Genomic DNA, 21,932 nt, shown 5'->3' on the forward strand with positions numbered 1-21,932 from the left:
GGGAAGGGCCCACTCCCCTTCCTGCTGCCGGACGCTTATCTGTGCTGCCTCGGGCACTTGCCAACCCCTCCAGAGCTGCTGCTGCTTCCACCCAGCACAAAACAGCCCCAGATGCAAAGAGAAAGAGCCCCAAACAGAAAATAAAAAGAGCCCCCAAACAGAAAAACCAATCATGAATATTTCATGCTAAGCCAGTAAATGAAGTGTTCACAAGGGGGAAGGCTGAGAAGCACCAGAGCCATCAGAAGGAGCAGGGAGGAAGAGGAGGAGGAGGAGCAAGGAGGGCAGAGCATTTGCCTTTTCTTGGCAGCAATTTTGCAGCTGCTGGTGGAAATGCAGCCTCAGTTCTAACTGACACCTAATGTCACTTTAGGTAAATTTAAACTATCTTGCCAGTTCCTATCAGTCAGGCAGGAAAATGCACTGCTGTGGAAAGCCTGTGATATTATTAGCCCCCAAGGGAATGAAGGAGTTTTTAGACTCAGTGCAGAATACTGAAGAAAACACCAAGTTCCTTACAATTCCAGTGTTTTGAGCTGCACACTTCTGGAAATAGGACATTTGAATTCAGGTTTGGATTCAGGGATAACCATGAAACTGTGACTAAACAATAACCAAATTCCAAGTTACCATTGTCAAAGTTAGAATATTTGATGAGAAGACAAGCAGCAATTGGTCCTTTACCATCTCAGCATGGTTCTCTGGCCACCCTAAAGACTTGGAACATTAACCTGGACCTGGAGATAATCAGTGTACCTCAGATTTCCAGCCCAAACACTGGACTAGGGTATGGCAAAAGATGTTCCAGAGGCTGGAACTCCTCTGCTCTGATGTCAGGCTTGGAATGCTGGGGGTGTTCAGCCTGGAGAAGAGAAGGCTCCAGGGACACCTCAGAGCCCCTGCCAGGGCCTAAGGGGGCTCCAGGAGAGCTGGAGAGGGACTTTGGATGATGGCCTGGGGTAACAGGACACAGGGAATGGCTTCCCACTGCCAGAGGGCAGGGATGGATGGGATATTGGGAATTGGGAATTGTTCCCTGTGAGGGTGGGCAGGCCCTGGCACAGGGTGCCCAGAGCAGCTGTGGCTGCCCCTGGATCCCTGGCAGTGCCCAAGGCCAGGCTGGGCAGGGCTGGGAGCAGCCTGGGACAGTGGGAGGTGTCCCTGCCATGGCAGGGGTGGGGTGGGATGAGCTTTAAGGTCCTTTCCAACCCAAACCATTCCATATTTCTATAATAAACTGAAATGAGACTCTTTACAGAGGCAGCAATATCAAGCAGCAAATCACATTTGACATTTCACAACCCTTCTCATGAAACAGCTGCAACAAAATGTGTTAAAAACCCCACGGACAGGCAGACAGGGCTCAGACAGATCACAGACAGAAACCAATGCCAGCAGAAACACACCTCCTCCTGGTAGCTCGTCCTGTAGGACATCTCCAAATCCTGATCCAAGAAGTTGAGGCTCAGCTTGTTAATAGGTGGTTTAAAGAAGTAATCTTTCATGAGGCTGAAGAGAGAAGACAAAATCAACATCAGTTTGTTCAGCTGTACCTCCTTCAGCCCCCCCCAGACTGTGGCTTCTGTTTCCAAGGATGATGGCACTTGGCTTTGAAGTTCCTGTGGTTTTTCTTCTTTCTTGATCACCAAAGTATCCTCTTACCCACATCACTTGCTCAGTGAAAGGAAATATTCCACAAAAAAAGCAAACTTTTATATTTCCAGGAAGAGTCTAATAAGTCCTTCCAGAAATTTAACAGATCTAACTGATGAGTACAGATAATTGTAACATAAGCCAGCAAATAGTAAAGGTTAATTGCTGCTGCAGACACACAACCTCTGGAGCCACGTGGCTGTGGGATATTTGTGTCTTGGGTGGAATTCTATGGCTCAAAGCAAGCCAAGGATGACAAAGGTGACAAATTGTTATGGGGGAAAAAAAAACCCATTGCCCATTTTAGAAAACAGCAGTTTCTTGTTATTTCAGACACTAAAATAACTAAGTAACTCAACTGGGAACATTCCCTTAATGATCTGGGCTGCAGAGAAGAAATGGAGAGCTGAGATTTACTTCTGAACTGGGAGATTTGCAATGACCAGCACCATCAACAAAGGCAGTGACAACTAATGACATCAGGGCTAAGGAACCCAGAGGCAGCATCCACCAGAGGGTGTTTGTGCCCTCCTTCACCTTCATCTTTCCTACAGAAGGTGGAAAAATCCCACAACAACATAAAAGAGACTTCAATCATTGCAAGTCAGGTTTATTCCCCATCCCCTGGAAGAAGCTGAGTTTTGCAGTATGAGGTTTATGAATGAAGTTTCCTGATGGCACCTCTGCCAGTCTTTTGTCCCCTGAAGGGACTGGAGAGCACCGAGTGCTTCATGCCAGGGTCACAGAGCAAGGTCACACCTGCTTGTGGCACTGGTGTGCCTGTCCCCTGCTCTGAGCAGCTTCCAAACACACTCCTCCCTGCCTGGGAACCTCCTCTCATTTTCAACCAGCTGATTCCATGTGTTATTTACAGGGAATTGTTTCTAAAATCCACCTGAATCCAAGGCTCCTATTCCCACCCTGGGAGCTTCAGCATCAAAGCCACAGGCACAGTGGGCAATTTCCAAGCTGGTGACTGAGCAAAAACCAGAGATGCACATGAGGTCAAATTCCAAGCAGATGAAGAAGCTGAAAGAAAGATCCTACAGAGCTTGTCTGTGCCTGAATTCTCTTTTTAAGGGGGTTTGGTTTCAGGGTTATTTTCTGTTTATTTTTATGGAGCTCTTGCCTAAGAGGTTTTCTTGGAAGCTCCCAGCAGAAGATGGCATGTGGGAAGCATTTTTTTTTTAAACTTAGATGCAAGATCAACCAAACACACATTCCTAGACTGATGCTAGAGAAGACAAAGGAGTCTAAGCATGAATAAGGCCAATACTTGGTAACCTTTAAACATTCTGGCTTTGGCCAACACATTAAAAATATCAGGATACACTCACTTGAGTCACCTCTCTCTCTTTCATTCTTGTCTTCATTCCTCACCTTTCTTAGACATTTCTAAGAGCATCTTATAATAAAATTTTTGAAAGCTTTTGGGTTGTTATTTTTATAAAGTACTGCTGAATCCCCTTTTTTCCTGCAGGGAAGCTCAGGGGGGGTGCTGATGGTGCTGCTGTGCTGGTGAGGGTGTAGGAGGATCAGTCCAGCTCCACAGTGCAGCACGAAACAGGAGGTGGAACACGATGGAGCCAGGGAAAGGCAGCATTCATGAGGCCTTCTCAGCTCCCTGTCAGCTCATTCTGCCTCCAAAAGGAAGAGCCCACTTGATGAAACAGTCAAGTACAGAATCTGTTTCCCAGGAGGTCTCTGCCTCCCAGCACAGGGTGTTCCCCAGATCAAGCAAGACTGGGAAGTGGGAAATGAAAGAAACAAAAATAATTTAAAATAATGAAAAAATATTTCAACAAGAAACTGCCCGAAGGAGGGGATGAAGGGTGCACAGAACCCAGTTCTGGGGGAGCTTCAGACATCCCTGAGATTCTGCTCTGGAGTCTGAAGAGATCATTGTAGTACTGCCCTGAGCAGCACACCAGTACTTGCTTCATGTACTTCAGAAGGTTTATATATCTTCTATAATCTAAGAAATACCTAATTTTTGTTGGAAACAAAAGTCCTCAAAGCAAGAATCCTTTGAGGACATTCCCAGTGAAATTAAATTCAAACATTCTAAATCTTACACTACAGTTTTCTTTTACAGAGCACAATAATGTGCAGGTTACAATGAACAAAGAACAGGATTTTTATAGAAGTAAAGCCAGACTTGAAGCTGGAAGTATTCACTGTTTGTCAAATACAGAGAATCAAGTTGTAAGAACTGGTAACTTTCACAAAAGGACTCTTTTGTAATGTACTAATACAAACATACCACACTAATACTGTCTTTATTAATATTATTTTTAAAGAACATTGGAATTGTGCCCAGGTATCAGCTCCAAGGTGAAATCTTGGCATGCCAAAAGCTCTCAAGCACACAGCTGAGCTCAATATCTCCAGTGTCCAGCATTTCCTCCCAGCTAGCCCCAAGCAGCTTCCTAATGCAGTCTCCAGGCTCCTGAATCCCCCCAGGAGATGTTTAACCCTTCCCAGCTCTGCAGGAAGCCTGTGGGATTAATTGATGCACTTTATCATCATATCTGGGTTAAGTATTTTCTGTTAACAGGAATTTATATCCAAGTGGAAATCACTGCTCAGTGCTCAGAGAAGATCACTTGGCTTTGCAACAGCATCAAACCAACACAGCAGAACTCACTGAAAATTGAGATTTCTGTAAAATGACCATGAGGAAATGTTGTTCCCTCCTTGAGACACCTCGAATTCAAAAATCCTCAGAGATACTGGATTCATCAAGACTAACATTATGTTTTACAAAAGGGGACCAAGAACATTTTTAAAATGGCTTATTCCATATAATTTCTCATTGAGAAATGTTGAAAAAAATCAGTGTAAACTGGTAGGCTTAAAGCATTTTGCATAGATCTAATTAATCAGAAGATTATTTTTGGAAAGTTATGTTTACATGAACTGAACTCAGCAGAGAAGTTTCCCTGGCAACAAGAAATGGCCCACTTAATATGGTAATGATGATATTTAATTGGGACCAAAAAAAAGCCAGGCTTTGACTGATCTCAAATCATGGTACTCCTTCTTCCAAATCAGAAAAAATTACCCATTTTGGGAGTGGAGGAGGAAAGCACCAGAACACAAGAACTTGAGTGAGGTATCTTCAGCAGACCAACTGCATAAATTAAGCTGTTTCTCTAACTTACAGTTTGCAGAGTGCTGGTTACATTTTAAAAAATATTCCTGTTTGTTCTGGCTGATTTCTGCCAACACCTGGACATTCCCAATTCATTTATTTTCTAATATTTGGAAATATCAGCTAAATCTCCATTCTCAGCCACTAATGACAGACCACACACTGAGAAAAAAAAATAAAGAAGCCTAAATTATGACTCAAATGGCAACAGGATAAAGGTAAACTGACAAAACCTAGGTAAGAGACTGGAGAGGGACTCCTGTCCCTCCTTCTCACTTCTCCCTGCCTAAGTCATGTTTCCATAAAGGTGATGGTGTCCCTGTTCCAAGCAGCTGAGTCCACAGGAGAACACAGTTTCAAGGATATTTAGACAAAATAATCTCAATCTGAATGGAAGCAATGAAATAAAAATAAAAATAAATAATAACAAACTCCAATTATCTGTTTAACTGCTCCAGTCAAGTCCCTGCCATAATGGAGATATGGATGTGTGTTGATAAAAATCCCACATTTCTGAATTTTGAGAATATTTCCTCTGCCCAAAATAAGCTTTTTTGTTTGAAACAGAGAGAGAAACTCATTTTACAATGTCTAAGTAGATAGTGAGTCCATGAGAATTCACTCCTATTATTCTGCCTCCAAGCCCAGTAGGATTTCATTAATAACATGTTATCAGACATCCTTCTTTTACTACAAGGTTTGTGGTTCAGATTTTCTGTTACACCCTAAACTGCAGAGGAAGGCACACACTACATGCATTAAGAGGACTTTGGTTTATAAAATGGAGCTCAGCTTCGTGACAAGTGATTTAAAGAGCAATTTCCCCTTTAAAGACTCAGCTGAAGGACTGACAGGAGGACTGTTCACCCTGGAAGCAATGAAAAACTGGTTTAACTTATTTTAAACAGAAAGTTTCTGACATCAAGTTTCTCCTGTAGTTTAAGCAGAATAAAGACTAAAATCAGAAAACTTATAATGTGTTGTATGTTGACAATTACTGAAATCAGAAAAAACCCACACAAATAGTAAAGATATGGGACCCCAGTATGCCTTCTCAGGATTTTCCTTTATACCTTCACAGTGTTTTCTACTGCACAGCTTCATTCTCCTTACCTGTCTTCTTTAATCACATCCACAAAGTGGGCATCTGTCTTTTCCCTGATGTTTTTGAACCTCAGGGGGAGCAGAGCTGACTGGTCCAGGCTGACGCCGCCCCAGCGCCCCTTCTCCTGCAGCATCTCATACAGAGAGGTCTGGCTGTTGCTCAGCTTCTCCTCCTGGGGAGGACTCAGAAGTCCATTCTGGGTCTTTGGGCTGTGTCCTCCTGGAGCCTGGACAGCAGAGAGCAAAACACAGCCAGGGAATGTCAGAAAAATGGACAGGAGAGGTTGCAAGGACAAAAACTGAGAGGGGCTCTGCCCTCAGCACCCTGAGCTCTGCCCCTGCCCTGAACCATCCACATTTCCTGGGCTTGTACCTCCCACACCTCCCATGTGCCTCCTCAGGTGCCACCTTTGTGCTTTCTATCAACCAGCTCTCCAAGGAGCAGAAAATAAAGCACATTTTCACACACTCAATGATAACCAACCACAAGCCCAAATTTCATTCACTCATTTTATGGATAAGATTCTTCTAGAAAGATTTTAAATACACATTTAATTTGTGCTGACTCTCCCTGGGTCATGAGACAGCTCACTCTGTCAGCCCTTGCTGATCCTGCCCCTGACCACCACAGGCCTGCTGCTTTCCCAGAGGTTCTTCCTCACCTGTGGGATCAGCCCTTTTGTACATCCCATCCTACAACAAAAACTCCTGCATCTCATCCTACAACAAAAACTCCTGCAAATTAAACTATATCTCCTTCTCTAAGATACACTTCTTTTTACTGGTTTTCTTTTACCTTTTTGTTAGTTAAGACAGCTTTAATTTTGACAATTTGCAACATGGCTTAGGTACACAGTATCACCAATTCTGCTGTCATCGGAGAGCACAAATTACTTTTAAACAAAAATAATTCTATTTTTGTGGAGCCTGAAGTTCCCTCTTTTGCATTTTGTTTGACCTAGACCAATATGTACTGAAGCAATTCCAAAAGAATTAGACAGCTAAGTGTGGTTAGAATGAAAATGAACTGCAGTTAGTCAGGATCATTTTCAAATGCAAACACAGAACAAACTTGGCATATTTGAGTGTTCATCTCCCCCCCTCCATATCTTATCACTTATCATGTAGCATTTATCCTCATCCTGAAGCCCACTCATGACAGAAGTTTCTCCATTCCTGCTTGTACAGAAGTGACAAGCTCCTCCAGAAGACTATTCTTAGATGCCACCACAGTGACCATAAATAAATACCATAAATATCATCACCACCCCAACCACGTGCTGAAATATGTTACTGACATTGTAAAATCAACTTAGTTAAAGTTAAAAAATATATTCTTTCTGGCTGCCCATGCAAAATCAGTTCCATTTCCTTGTGTGATGTGTCCTGTGAAGCAAAGGAGGCAAATAAACACAGAGAGGTGAAGGGAAAGGTTCAGACAGAGCCAGGCAAGAGAAGATTGAGGGGGCAGCAGGAGAACCCTGCACAGGGAAGGCTCAGGAAGCCCTTAGGCTTGGCTCCTGCCACAACCAGGACCTCCAGAGCTAAAGGCACAACAAGGTGTGTTGGAATGGTTCCCTGGAGCTGCAGGAAAAGCAGGAGGGAGGTGGGTTGTGCTTCCCCTTCCTCCTGCCTCCCTGGGGAATGGGGATCCCCACCCTGTGGGCTGCCCTGGCCCCTGTGAGCCCCAGAGCCACGTGCTGGGAGCCAGGAGATGGAAGGAGGCCCAGTCTGGGCCCTTCTAGCCCTCACAGCAGTTGTTTTGGCAGCTTGCAGGTGCTCCCAGCACAGTGACAGCAGCTGAGGAAGGAACAGGAAATGGGGTGGTTTCCTTGGGGTGCTGCCAATGCTTTGCTGCAGACCATAATCAGCAGAAGGGAAAGGGGATTGCAGCCACAGATCCCAGCAGGGGCACACCAGGGGACACAGGGACACTCTTGGAAGGGAGAGGCACAAGGATTTCTCACATAAAATGTCACCAGGTTCTTTTCTAAGAGAAGACACTGAGCAGCTCCTGAGCAAGTGCTCCTACACCTCTGCCAGGTTATCCAGGCTGCCCTGAGGGAACAGGGCTATGGAGCATCCTGCAGAGCCAGGCTGTAGCCATGATATTTTCTGAAAAATCCTTTCCTTAAGATTTTTTCCTCCTGAGAAGCTGGGAGGCCTCAGGAACAAAATGTAAACATTGATTATCTGCTGCTGTGGAATGCAACAGGTGCATCTGGGATTGGTCTCATGTGGTTGTTTCTAATTAATGGCCAATCACAGTCAGCTGGCTCAAACTCTCTGTCCGAGACACAAACCCTTGTTATCATTCTTTCTTCTTCTATTCTTAGCCAGCCTTCTGATGAAATCCTTTCTCTATTCTTTTAGTATAGTTTAAATATAATATATATCATAAAATAATAAATCAAGCCTTCTGAAACATGGAGTCAGATCCTCATCTCTTCCCTCATCCTCAGACCCCTGTGAATTCTGTCACACCAGGGCAAACCCCTCTGGTTTTGGGGTGAGGAGGAGTAGCAAAGGGAAACCAAATCAACTGACCAACTAGCTCTTAGTGAGAGCCTTCATTGCTTGGTGGGTTGGTTTTTCTCAATTTATGCTAAAGATTATATTTGCTTAGAGCATCTCCCAGAACAACCTGAGGCCTAAAGAAAAACTGAAAGTCATAGTTACAATCTTTTCTTTCCCCCTGTGAAACAATCTTTCTCCTCTTCCTCACCACTCCAGCCAGTTGGTACTTGAAAAGCAGAAACCAAGAACTCAGTTTTTGCCATGATCAGCTCAAACAAAAGATTTGGACTCCTAGGCACTGTCTGCTTTCCCTGCTGTTCCTCAAGATCATTTGAAAAATGCAGCGAAAATTTCTCTCTTTCAAAGAAGGTCAGCATGGACTTTCTCTTTAGCTTCTTGGCAAAGGCTCAAATCCCCAGGAAAATTCTTCCCTTCAGTCAGCTCAAGGTTTCTCTGTGCTCTGTTAATCTCAACAGGCAGGGATTAGAGTATGAAACTGTTTGTGTAGGAGAAAATCCCTATTTATTAAATGTTGTTAGCTCCAATGTTACTGGGACTTCTGAAGGAACAGGCTGTAGGGTTTCCCTGAGAACTTGGAGGCTTGTGTGGAGTTTCCTCCCAGCAAGAGACAAGGAAGCTCCAGAGGCTTGCAAGTCCAAGGATATGATTAAACATCATTAACATTCCCTAAAGACAGGGGGCTGGAGTGCAGCACGGGCTGTGGGAAGGGAACAGAGATGGGCAGAGGGAGCTTCCGTCTCTGCTTCCCAAGAGAACTGAGGCTGCAAGGAAGGCTTGGGAACCAAATGCCACAGCAACTCTGTGCATGTGGCTGTTCCCTGAGCTTTCAGCTGAACAGGCACCCCAGACTCACTGACAGCCATGACACAGCTCCCATTTTTGGCTGAGTGAAAAGTGAACCAAACCCAAGGAGTGAGATTTGGGCTCCACTGGAATTCCTCCAGTGCAATTACAGAGCTCTTCCTCAACTCTGTATAGAAATCTCCTCCAAGGAAGGTCAGATGATCTGCTGATTCACACACATGAAGCCAATGCAGGTACAGCAGGAAGCAATTTAAAGCAGGCAGTTGGCACCTAAGGACAATCAACCCCTCCTCAGCTGATTCTTGGAGATCCCTGCACGTGGGCAGAGGCCACCTGGGGAAGAAGCATCTCCTGCCTACCATCTTGGCAGCCCAGGCAGATCTCCCTCATGTTCTCTGTTTTAGAGATCTCCAGCTGGTTCAAGACAAGTCCCTGCTGACACCTCCCTCAGGGCTGAAGGGATCATGGTTTTATTCTTTTCTTAAGCTGTTTCCTGGAACTCTGGCACAGAGCTGCTGTGTAACACACCCCTCCAGCCCAGTGAGGCAGGCCCTGCTCCTGAGCTTACAGCTTCAGCATGAGGCAACATGTCAAGTAGAGAGAGGGACAAACACACATTAATGCAGTGGCTCAGCACTGTCAAGGTTTTCAATCTGCTTTACTGGTGAGAAGAGCTGTAAGACAGACATGAAGAACAAGCTCACTGTCTCAGAGCATGTCTGTGAAGTGATTCTCCCCAAGGAGGGAAAACATTCTATTTATTTGAATATATAACAACCAGGTAATGAGCACTGGTCCTCAGTCTGCATTTAGTTTAACATTCAGGGAGGAGTGAGAGGGAATAGGCAGAGCAGAGAGGCTGCAAAGGCCACAAACAGGATGACAAACAGGCAGTGTCTGGCATGGCACAGGAATTAGGTGGCTTTAGTGAGAATATCAAAGCAACAGGCAAGGAAACAAGCATGGCAGCAGCATGAGGAATATGAGAGAGGCGGTTTCTGTAGGTCAGGAAAGGATGCAAACTGACTTAAAGCTGTGAATTCTGTGTGTGAACAGAATAACCTCGTCTTAGAGCAGTGATGCAGGAGATGCTGGAGAGACACAGAACTTGTGGTGAGGTGACCCAGCCTGCTGTGTGAGCATGGAGAGTGTGGGAGTGCTCCTTGGACCTCCCTCTTTGGGTACCATCAGCATAGGTTAAAGAATCCTAACTTCAGGTCCTTCTCAGAATCAAGCTGAGCTCACAAAATTACTAAAATTTTGAAAATTGGGGCAGGGAAACTCAACTAAATTTCTGAACACAAAAAATCAGCATCAGTTCTGCTGCTTAAGAGCTTAGATAAAGGAATAGTGGTGCAAAAATAAGAAAGCTGGGGGAAGCAGAAAAATAAGGGGGAAAGGGAAGTGAGAAATACTTCAATTACCTTTGTACTGTTTTTATGCTCATCCTGACAACCATTTTGGATAGCTCCTTCATCTATGCTGACATCGCACTGGGGAGCAAGGGTGGTACTACATGAAGGGCAAGGCTGAAATGAGACAAAAGAATTTTAGCCAGGAATGTTCTGGTGTCCTTGTAGGATGATGCAATTCGTAATTCAGTCCACTTGTATACTTGCAGCACTGTTCAAAGATAAACAAAGCTACAGAATGGGAGGCAGGGAGCAAAATTTGACTGGAACAGAATGCACCATTTCAAAAATAAATCACAGATTTGCTGTTTGCTGAAGCTAAATCTAATCCAGGAAAGCTTCACTAGTGTAAGATCACAGATACACTGTAATCACTGTGCACAGGCAAAGGACTTCCCCAAGAGGAATAAAACATTCTTTAGCAGGAGAAGTGCAATTTCCTGGGTGAAACCTGCCTGTGAAGGGATCTAAATGCCATTAGGAGACAAGACAGCACAAAATGCAGCAAAATCCAGAAAAAACATGAAACACCATGATGCATTATGAACAGTCCAGGGAAATGGAAAGCAACAAATCTGAAATTCATACAGGCAAATGCTTTTTCATACAGAGCTCTAAAACAGGAGAGGGGAGATCAGGCTGTTGGAGCCAAACACCCAGCAAATGTCACAGGGAACAAGGAAAGCAAAACCATCAGCATTTGTACCAGTTTCAGGTTGTGCATTTTGGAAGAAACTTTAAATGCTGCATTTGAGCTCTTAAAACAAGCTAATTCCTTCAAGCTAAAATGCAATCTTCTTTAGGGGAATTAAGCCTGGAAGTTCTTCACTCTCTTCTCCAGTGCAGGCAGTGTCGAGGCAGGATCCTGCTCAGAGGGACCCTGAGCCTGAGCCCTCCTGGCTCTGGAGATGTTCAGGGCGACCAGGCTCACCAATAAACACCACAGCAAGTTTTCCAGCAAGAACTTGAGCCTTTTGTCCCAAACTCAACATCCCATTTAATTTTGTCTGTTTGTTCTGGACATGTTCAAGCCTCTCTAGTCCAAACCCACAACTTCTGCCTCCAGGTTCACTCCCCATTTCAGAGACCAGCATGTCGAGTCTTTTCAGGACTAACTTTTCACCTAATGCTCCCTTTCCACCTTTGATGTCCCACCTGGAAACACCCAGCTTGTTTAATTTTCAGATGTTTCTCCCAGCCTGCTCTCCCTGTGACATCTACCCACTCACCAAGGCCTCTCAGAGGCTTTCATGTAGGACCTGGAGGCTCCTCAGCAGCCAGCAGATCATCCTGTCTGCTGTTCCTCAGGGACACAGTCCAGGCTGGGCACTGAAATTACTCTGAGTTTCCTAAGCTGGCATCAGATAAACAATTTACATCCAGTTCTGAACCTGTGCAGTCTGAACAAATACCAACACAGCTGAAGAAACTGTGGAGTTGGTTCTCAAATGGTTTTGCTTAAAAATAATCTCTGAGTAACTATCACAAAAGTCTTGGCCACTTGGTGGAAGGCATTGCTAGATGGACTAAAAAATAAATCAGCAGTGGGCTACCAAGCCTTATTAACCCTCTGGGGAGTCAGATTTACATTTATCCATGACAAAAGTCAGGTAATGGTGACAAAAAAAAGTAACAAAAATTGAAGAAACCTCTCCCTGTTTGATCCTGCTAATAAATTAGCAAGACCACCTCCAACACTCAGCTCCCAGGGTGAAGCCAGAAGACAAAGGGCTTGGAAAAGCAGCCTGACCTTTGAGAAGAGGCAGAAGTTCCTGTGACTTTCCCCATGTGTTCAAGTCAACATCATTAACTTCCCTCTCTATGGCAGGCATTCACAGGCTGTGTGCTGTGACCTCAGTGCCATGAATAAAACATTAATGCACTTCCAGCAAACACTAAGACAAGCAAAGGACTTTCTGTTTTCATACCAAGCAATCATTAAAACATTTTTACAACAGCTTATGATTCCCTGTCAAGTGAGGCATGTCATAAAAGATGATAGGGAAGATAAACTGACACCAAAACCACTTAAGCAGGGTAGAGTGTTTTCATTCAAAAACCCACCTGCTATTATAGATTTACTCAGAGTTCTTACCCTCTGTATTCACCATTTCAGTAATGTAAACACATCTTATTGACATTCAAACTGCAACAAGGTTTGCAGTTAAATGAACGACAGATGCACCAGAGGAGGAAATACAATTCCTTTCATGGAATTCTCCCTCCTGACTTTCCTTTACAGATCTTGTCCTCTAGAACATCCTTTTAAGCCCAAAATGTGAAAGTCATCCTTTGCATCCAATATAGCCACTTATTCCCTTTAAAATAAAAATATTTCAACTTGCCTGTAATTTTGCCTCTCCTACTTAAGTCTCTTTTGCAGAGCTGGAGTCATCTCCTCCTACACTGACACCATTTCCAGCTTTGTATTTAAAACAGTCGGCATGTAAGTCATGATTCTTTTGCAAATTATTATCTCCAGACCCTACCAGCAAGCTGCAGGCTTTAAAAAAAACCCTCACGAAAAGCCCAAAAGCTGTAAAAAAGAAACCCACTCCTTTTCAAAAATTGTGCATGATCTCTGATCAAACTGCAGTCATACCTTGTGGGGGTTTTTTAGCATACATATATATTTAAAGCAAAAGAGAGGAAATTTAAATTCAATACAATGAAGAAATTTTTTACAATGGGAGTGGTGAAACACTGGCACAGGTTTGCCCAGTGAGGTGGTGGCTGCTCCATCCCTGGAAGTGTCCAAGGCCAGGCTGGAGGGGGCTTGGAGCAACCTGGGAGAGTGGAAAGTGGCATGGGGTGGATCAGATGGGCTTTAAGGTTGGAAGGACCTAAACCATCCCATGATTCTGTGATTCTCCCCAGCAGAGAGAAGGCTGGGGCACATCCAGAGCGTGCTGTGGAGTCAGGAATCCCTGGAGCTGGCTGTGCTGGAGAGGCAGGGATGCTCCACACTGCTGTGCTGCCTCTCCAGGCTCACAACAGGTTGTAGGCAGTGCTCACACAGTCACAGGGAAACCTGGGCTCATCCAGAACTCCCTGCAGCACCAGAGCCCTGGGGCAGGGCAGGCTCAGGAGTCACAGCTTGTGAGGCCACTCAGGGAATCCCTGGCCAGAGCCGCAGTGCTGAGGGGGGTGAGTAAAACCAGGCACCTCCAGACACAAACTCTGCAGTAGCTGGAGCACAACAGGGCAGCCAAGGCAGCTGAATCTGGGCTGGCACTTGTCTGAGATGCTCTTCTGAGCAGCTTCTTTTAGTTTCTCTATCTCACTCACAGCCATGCTGATATTTTTACACTCTACAGACTTTCACCTAGCAATAAAACATTTCAAGAGCCAGGAGGTGGACTGTAATGATCCTTGTGAATCCCTTCCACTCAGGATATTCTAAATTAACACCCAGCAATAGTCCTAGAGCAGAAAATCAGAGACTGAGTGTGGTGGGGCAGCAGCATGCTCCACATCACATCCCAGCTGCTCAGGAAGAATGGTGCACATGTACCTGCCCTTGTGCAAGGTACATCACCTCACATTTCAGAGCTGATCCTTAACCACAGACTCCATTTTGCACCCAGATCATTTTAACAAGTACCAGCCCAAGTTTGTACATAACAATGTGTCGGTTTCTCGGCTGTTTAGGTGGCCTGGAAAGGCCCAGGGTGGCCTTGGACAGTCCGTGCTTCAAAGGACGAGGAGAGACTTCAGATCTTTTCTCAGTCTCGGTGTTTATTAATTGTTTATCTAAAAGATTTTCTCTCGGCCCGACAGAGGTCTGCACAGCAGCCAGCCATGGGCACACTGAGAGCCCCCGGGGCGGTCACTTATCTTTATACTCAAAATTACGTATACAATATTTATTATTTTTCCCCAATACCTTTTACCCTTATTAACCAGTGCACTTTTAGTAATAACCAATCCCAAAGTGCCAACATCACCACAGAAGATGGAGGCCAAGAAGAAGAAGAAGAAGAAGAAGAACAGGACACGCCCCAATTCCTCCATCTTACTTCTCCAGACCCCTCTGTACAGAAATCCTAAACCCTGTATCTCACACTCTAATTAACCCATCCCTTCACCATTTATCCCAATGAAATCCTCCCATCCTCATACAGGTGTTGTCTCCTATGCAGGATCAAAGTCCAGCCACCAGACACTTCTGGCAACATTCCAGGACCTCCGAGCCCCCCAAGGGTGGTCTCGGTGACTCGGCACGTCAGTCCTGAGGTGCTGAGATCCCACATCAATGTTACCAAGCCCCAGCTGCAGGGGGGTCAGTCCCATCCTCCACTGCAGTTTAATCCTCAGTCACAGCCTCCTCTGCTGTCTGACATTCCCAAGGCATCCTCACTGTCTCTCAGAACAGCAGCCACAGCTTCACTGCTTGGCTTCATCCCTCCTCTCTCCCTTCTGCTCCACTCTGGCAGCTCAGCAATCCTGCTCCACTTGGCACATTCTTCTCCCTTCAGTGCTTGAAATGAAGGAGTTTCTGTCACTGCCACACCTGGAGCTCTGCAGGACCACAGCCTGGGCAGCACTCACAGCTTTATCTGCACAGCTCCCCCCAGCTCTAAGATGTATTTTCCTGCCTTATTTGCCTTTGCCTCCACTGAAAGGCAAGAAGGAGCTGGAAAGCTGGTGCCAGTAGGATGCCAAATATATTCTTTCTTACACAGGAAAAGGAATAGCAACATATCACCCATAACTTGGATGCTGTCAAACCTCACTCAGAGCACATTCTGGGGAGGGATAAAGATGGCTACAGCTCCCTTCTGTGGTTAAACAGCCCTGGCCTACTCTCTGAGGAGCTCACTCCACCTTGGACCATCTCTTTGGGTCAGCCCTCCAGCTGATCTCACCTGCAATCCAGTGTTTTTACTTCAGATCTTAAAACTGGGAGCAGAGGCAGGGTAAAGGTGCCCTACTCATGCTCTCCTAATCCAGAAACAAATGAGAAGCAGTAAAAATGAAGTAGCATGAAAATTATCCAGTTATCCACACATCAACTCTGTCAGCTGAGTCTCAAACCTGAGTTGAAGAGATGAAGTCAGGAGTGACCACACTGAAGTGTAAGGACAGGGACCTGCAGATGGCCACCCCTGGCTCTGACATTTGTGCCCACCTCAGGCAGCCCAGGAGAAGGAATTCTTAGCACAAATGAAAAGAGAGAATAGACATCTGTTGTTTGGGAAATCTGCTCTGAGATGGAAGATGGAGAGTAACAGCAAAGCTCTGAAGCAATACACATTGTTTCACAGATTTCCTTGTCAAGAGATCTTGTGAGAGGTGTGAACATAACAAAGTGTCATCATTCCTCCAAGCTGAATCCATACAAATCATTGCCCTCAGCTCCAGATATAGGTTTCTAGAGCAAGCAGATAAACCAATCTCCCAACCCACCAGTGCATTTTCTCCCATCACAAAAACAATCCAATTATCTTCTGCAGGGAGGTCTGTTGAATACTCATGGAAAGGTTCACAGGTACATGACCTTCACAACAGAGGAACAGCAGAAGCAGCAAAACCAGAAAATCCCAGAAGTTCCAGCAGCTGCATAAATCATATTCTTCCCCCCCATAAAATCCAGACCATTTAAAAAGCATCACTGACCTCTCAGAACTGAAATACAACTAGAAATATTTATGTGAAACCACCTTATTTCAGGGATTGTTTGCCAAGTGGGGAGCGAGCCATTTAACTTGGTACATTTTTCCTCCCTCAAACTCTGTTTTGTCACTCTATGCACACACACCCATACATATGTAAATATGTAAAGCAGTGCATAAACAAGCCCATAAGGTTTCCCCAGCCCTGCTTTGAGATCTGTGCTGCTGGGCTTTGAGAGGACAGCTCACCTTGGGCTTCTCCACCTGTTTGGTTGTCTTGGAGGGGTCGCTGGAGCTGTCGGCCGCCGACGTCCCCGGAGTCCTGGCTCCGTCTGCAGACTCCAAGCCAGGGAGCAAAGCTTGGGAACAGCTGCACTGGGGCTCCTTCACCTTCTGACCCGAGATCAGATAAGTCTTTAAACCTAGAACAAATAGAAATGACCAGTCAGAACTACAGAAAGGCAGAGAGAACACTGCTTTGGGCTTCTCAGACACAGTGACTACCAAAGCACTGCCAAGATTCAGGAATACAGCACACAGAAAAGACAGTGGCTGGGAAAAACAACCAGAAATTCAAATATGTTCTGTGCAAAGTGGTGGCACAAAGGGTTCCCCAAATCTGCTGTTCCAGACACAAGAGGTGACTCCAACACACAGCAATGTGTACTCTCTTTATTCCATTTTCACTCATGTATTTATTCCATTTTCACTCATGTATTTCTGAAAAACACAGCTAAGACCTTATGCATTTGCTTCTAAGTCATAATTTGAGCTTTCACTTTAACTCTTTACTTCTGGAAAGGATCTGCAGCCTGGTTTTCACTGATATCTGTATTAATATTCTACTTCTGCAAAAGCAGCATGTACTCCTTCACTTGCCAGAGAGATGTCGTGAACATTACTTAGTGCTGGTAGCACATTGAGAAAGGAGATGGCATTTAAGTGCTAGAAATTCTGATGGGTTTTCATAGTTAGTGCAGACTTCACATTTTTAAAGAACAAAATCAATCTCCCTCTCTCGCACGTACACCCACACACGCCCTCTGCAACTGGTGTATGAATTGAAGCATAATTGGAAAGCAGATCCAATATTAAAGGCCAGGCTGGTAAACAGCAGGTTGTATCAAGCTGAGCTGTATCAAAAACCTGTTCAAAAAATGAAAGATGGGAATTTCATTTAACATAGCACTTCTTTTACATCCTTGAACTTTGTGCTGTGGTGTTCTGGGGTATTTCTAGACACAAAGGCTGAGAAGAAGCTCTTAATCACTTAAGCTTTCTGAATTCACAGACGTTCATTTGATTGCCACTGGATGGGCAATGTCCTGCTCAGCACGGAGGGGCACCAATGTCCCCCAAAAGGAGTGTGCACAAGGGGAAAATGTTTCTTTCTCTGTGCTGCCAGAGGCCACATTCCCAGGGGATGCTGCCCCAAATCCCCCCTGCCCCAGGCTCCTGGGATGGCTGCTGGGTCCCATCTGGGGCAGCTCTGCATCCCCTCCCTCACCCTGAGGTTTGGCTCCCAGAGCAGCCAGACAGGGCTGGCACAGCCATCCCCCATTCATTCAACTGGCTCCGTGCACAGGGTGAGCACTGGAAATAGATGTGTCAAGCTGCAGCCTGAGGAAGAGGGCAGGTTCCTGCTCCCTGTGATAAGGTCACTCTCTCAAAACCTCCTTCACAGACAGAAAATCATATTCCATAAACCCTGCTTTAGGTCTGTAATACACAACACAGACTGAACGTGGCCAAAACCTTTCCAATAAAAATAACTCAGGCACACTGAGAGCAATTTTGCAGTTTCTCTCTTTATTCCACATGACAAGCAGCACAGAAAGCCACATCCCTACCCACCATGTCCCCCTCAGGCTCCAAAGCTGCTGGGAAAGCTCTGCTGCTCTCAGAGCTCCAAAGCCAGGCACACTTGCTGGCATCTCGAGATGTTACACCATAGCCAATCTTTATTTTTATATCATTTATAGCAGTGCTCAGATTTTATTTGGCAGTGCTGCTTAATAAAATCCTGACTGCTGCTGGCTTCCAGATGTCGAGTTCTCTCTTTCAGACTTCTGCTGATGGGGGCTGTTGTTTAGGAATTCACCACAATCAGCTCACAATTATATGTTTACTGTGGTAAAGGCTGGAGCATTAACTGACTACTCCTATTTTTAAAAGCTACCTTAAAGCAACAGGAGCAATTTCCCTGCTCCTATTATTTCCTCCAATTTTTTTTCCTACACAAACATCTTTTCTTTGTTTATTGTACTTTTGAAAAGGCACTTTTCATGTCTAACTGTGCCGTGCAGGAAAATTATTTTGTCAATCTTGTTGCATGCAGTAAAATTATCTCCAGTTTGAGCTCCACACCAAGGAAAAGGAGGAAAAGGAGGAAAAGGAGGAAAAGGAGGAAAAGGAGGAAAAGGAGGAAAGGCTACAACACACCACACACTGCAAATGGATCTGGGAAAGCAGAATCCCAGTCTGAAATATCAACTCCTTGACCCCACTGCCCACCTTGTCCTCTCCATCCCTGCCAACCCCACCAGCCCTCAGCACATCAAGAGCAGCCACTCTGTCCTCCAGGCTTTAAATGTGGCTAAAATGTTTGGTTGTTGGCACCAAGGACGCTAAAAATCTCTGTATTCCCTCCTCGTGCTCCCAGCCCCACCATATCCCTGCACAAGGAGTGTTACTCAAAAAGGGAAATTTAAATTGGGACAGAAAGAGAAAAACCAATATCCTGCATGTGTTTTGTGTGGAGCCAACAGGAGAGCTAGGAGGAGAAAAAAGTTCTTTTTGTAAAGTTTTGGAAAAGGAGAGGTGTAAAAACCTCTCATCTTTACAAAACTTTGCTAACATGGTTTAGCTGATACTTGTTTGTTATTAAATCCCTATGATGGGAAAACTCCATTTACCTCAGTGTTCCTTGGAACTCTGAGACACTTCACAAAGCACCTCCCAGGCTGAGTCTGAAATATTTGGGTAGAAAAGGGGTCATTAATTGAGTAGAACTGTACTGGTGTAACTAAAATGCATCATTTGAGAACTGTTCTTCCTCCTTTGACATTTCCAGGGAATTGGTACAACCAGCACTGTCATTTTCCACACAAGCAGGGAGTGAAAAACATCCAGAGCAGCACCTTTAAATCAATTAAGTAACATGACAATAAGGAATGAATAAATAGAGGAGCTGCTATTTTATGTGAAAATGCAATTTTTGGTCTGTGTTGCTGCGCAACCAAGTAACTCAAGACATGGCAATGCAGAAAATGATATGAGGTGCTTGGAGTGCTATTTATAAAGGCCAAGATCAATCTTGTACTCACTTCCTTCCCCGAAATTTATCCAAAATAAATGCTGAAGCACAACCTCAAAGTGCCTGATAGCAAATCTGTCCTCTGGCAAGCTTTAACCTGCAATTCTGCTTTTTCCAGAGGTGGTTCTTGGAAGGAAAGACAGGGAACAGGCTACAACAACCCCAATAAACCAACTGAACACAGTAATATTTTCTGCCTTGGGAAAAAACTGAGCTCTCTGGTGTTTCTCTGAGGAACACAAACCATTCCTTTCACTGCTCTTCAAGGTCTGAGATCCTGTAAGCATTATAAAGAATAACAGCTCCTGCACACTGAGCCAAAACACTCATTGCTTGAAGTCATCTACTTTGAATATTGACATGGCAGTGTTTGCAAAGTGTATTTTTGACAAAATAATAACAGATGAGATCTTCATAGAACGGCTGTGGCTTTCTTAGTCCTACTACTGTGGAATTTCAGAAGCATTAGTGAGTCTCTGTACTTGGCTCCTTCCTTCAGATTGCCTTGCTTTGATCCCTGGCATTTCTCTGAGCTTACAAAAACAGCAAACCCACCCCAACCACTAAAAACCACTGCTAAGAACAACAAAAAATCAGATGCATGTGCTCACACACAAATTCTTTTCCGTCTGCACAAAAATAAACAGGAGTTATTATAAATAAGGCTGGGTATAAACATCCCAGGCTTCCCCCAGGTTGTGGTGGCGTGAGAAAAGCCAGAGGCTGTGAGCAGAGGGGATTCAGGAACACAGGGAAAGGCTGCAGCTCCCTCCTACCATGAGCAAAGGGGATTCAGGAGCACAAGGTGAGGCTGCAGCTCCCTCCTGAAGTGATAAAAGGGGATTCAGGAGCACAGGGAGAGGCTGCAGCTCCCTCCTGCAGTGGGAAAAAGGGATTCAGGAGCACAAGGTGAGGCTGCAGCTCCCTCCTGCAGTGGGAAAAGGGGATTTAGGAGCAGAGGGAGAGGCTGCAGCTCCCTCCTGCAGTGGGAAAAGGGGATTCAGGAGCACAGGGAGAGGCTGCAGCTCCCTCCTGCAGTGGGAAAAAGGGATTTAGGAGCACAAGGTGAGACTGCAGCTCCCTCCTGCCATGAGCAGAGGGGATTCAGGAGCACAAGGTGAGGCTGCAGCTCCCTCCTGAAGTGATAAAAGGGGATTCAGGAGCACAGGGAGAGGCTGCAGCTCCCTCCTGCAGTGGGAAAAGGGGATTTAGGAGCCCAGGGAGAGGCAGCAGCTCCCTCCTGCCCTGAGCAGAGGGGATTCAGGAGCACAGGGAGAGGCTGCAGCTCCCTCCTGCAGTGGGAAAAGGGGATTCAGGAGCACAAGGTGAGGCTGCAGCTCCCTCCTGCCATCCCCAGGGACACCCAGAGCAGCCCTGGGGTGAATCCCCATCCCCAGCAGGGCCTGCAGAGGAAAAGCAGCCCAGGTAATGTGTGGGAAGTTACTGGCCAGGAAGCAACAGGGAAAGGGAGAGGGAAAATGTTCTGATCCTTCAAGTCCTTCATTCAGACATTTACTCCTTCCTTTCAGCTCATTTATCCTCGCTGCTTCAGGTCAGAAGTTGCTGTAATCCAATCTAATCTGATTTTTACATTAGGAGAGGACATCCCTCCATGCATCTGTTTAGGACAGGATGTCTTTTCCTACAGGAAATGAGGGATTAACACAAATACTGATAAGAAATTCTTGAACAAAATATTCAAGTGTCAATTTTTGATGCTTCACCTGTTTGGAAATGAAACTTTTTACCTCTCTGTTGATAACACGCAGGAAAATTTCTTTCTCTAGCAAAGATTTTTACACTTCTAATGTCTCTGCGTAAGAAATTCAAATTCTTTTGAAATGCTTCTCAGCACTGATTTGAAAAGAGACTAAAAACAATGGCAACATTTTCAGTCCTTGCCTTATGGATTCATTTCATCAAAATATAATCTCATTTTTCTCATACACCCCTGTTCCTCCCTCCCTGGATCACTTCACCTTTTTAGCTGCACTACGGGCAGTTTGACAGGTGAGCATCCTTTTCTGATTAAATGTTTGCCAGTCCACAGCCCTCTGTGCTGGGAGACAGCAACATTCCTTCTATTGATGTAATAAAATCCAAATTGTATTGATTACAACCCCTTTGACCAAACAGCTTTATATTAATGCTGCTCTTTCACTGTTTAACTTTCCAACATTTCCCTTGCAGTCTCCTTGCTTTAACCATTTAATCACATCTCAGGTCTGAGCTCCTTTCTGAACTGATGGATAACTCATTTCTGGGTTGTGCTTCTCTGCAATCCACCAGCTTTTTGCTTTCTCTTTTTACAAAGACAATAAAAAGTTTCCTCCATG

General features: G+C 45.0%; 1 protein-coding gene across 2 annotated transcripts in view; it reads right to left on the minus strand.

Moving 5' to 3' along the window:
- Positions 1-21,932, minus strand: part of ADCY9 (adenylate cyclase 9) — an 86,863-nt gene that overhangs the window by 23,158 nt on the left and 41,773 nt on the right. The window contains exons 2-5 of one of the 2 annotated variants that reach the window (XM_058035906.1): positions 16,530-16,702; positions 10,678-10,782; positions 5,921-6,138; positions 1,407-1,509 (exon numbers count right to left, since the gene is read on the minus strand). In XM_058035906.1, coding sequence (XP_057891889.1) covers positions 1,407-1,509; positions 5,921-6,138; positions 10,678-10,782; positions 16,530-16,702 — 599 coding nt within the window. The remainder of the gene's footprint in view (positions 1-1,406; positions 1,510-5,920; positions 6,139-10,677; positions 10,783-16,529; positions 16,703-21,932) is intronic. The other variant, XM_058035909.1, reaches the window with a different exon arrangement.

The sequence above is a fragment of the Melospiza georgiana genome, chromosome 16 (genome assembly GCF_028018845.1).
Source record: "Melospiza georgiana isolate bMelGeo1 chromosome 16, bMelGeo1.pri, whole genome shotgun sequence".
In the NCBI taxonomy this organism is placed as follows: Eukaryota; Metazoa; Chordata; class Aves; order Passeriformes; family Passerellidae; genus Melospiza; species Melospiza georgiana.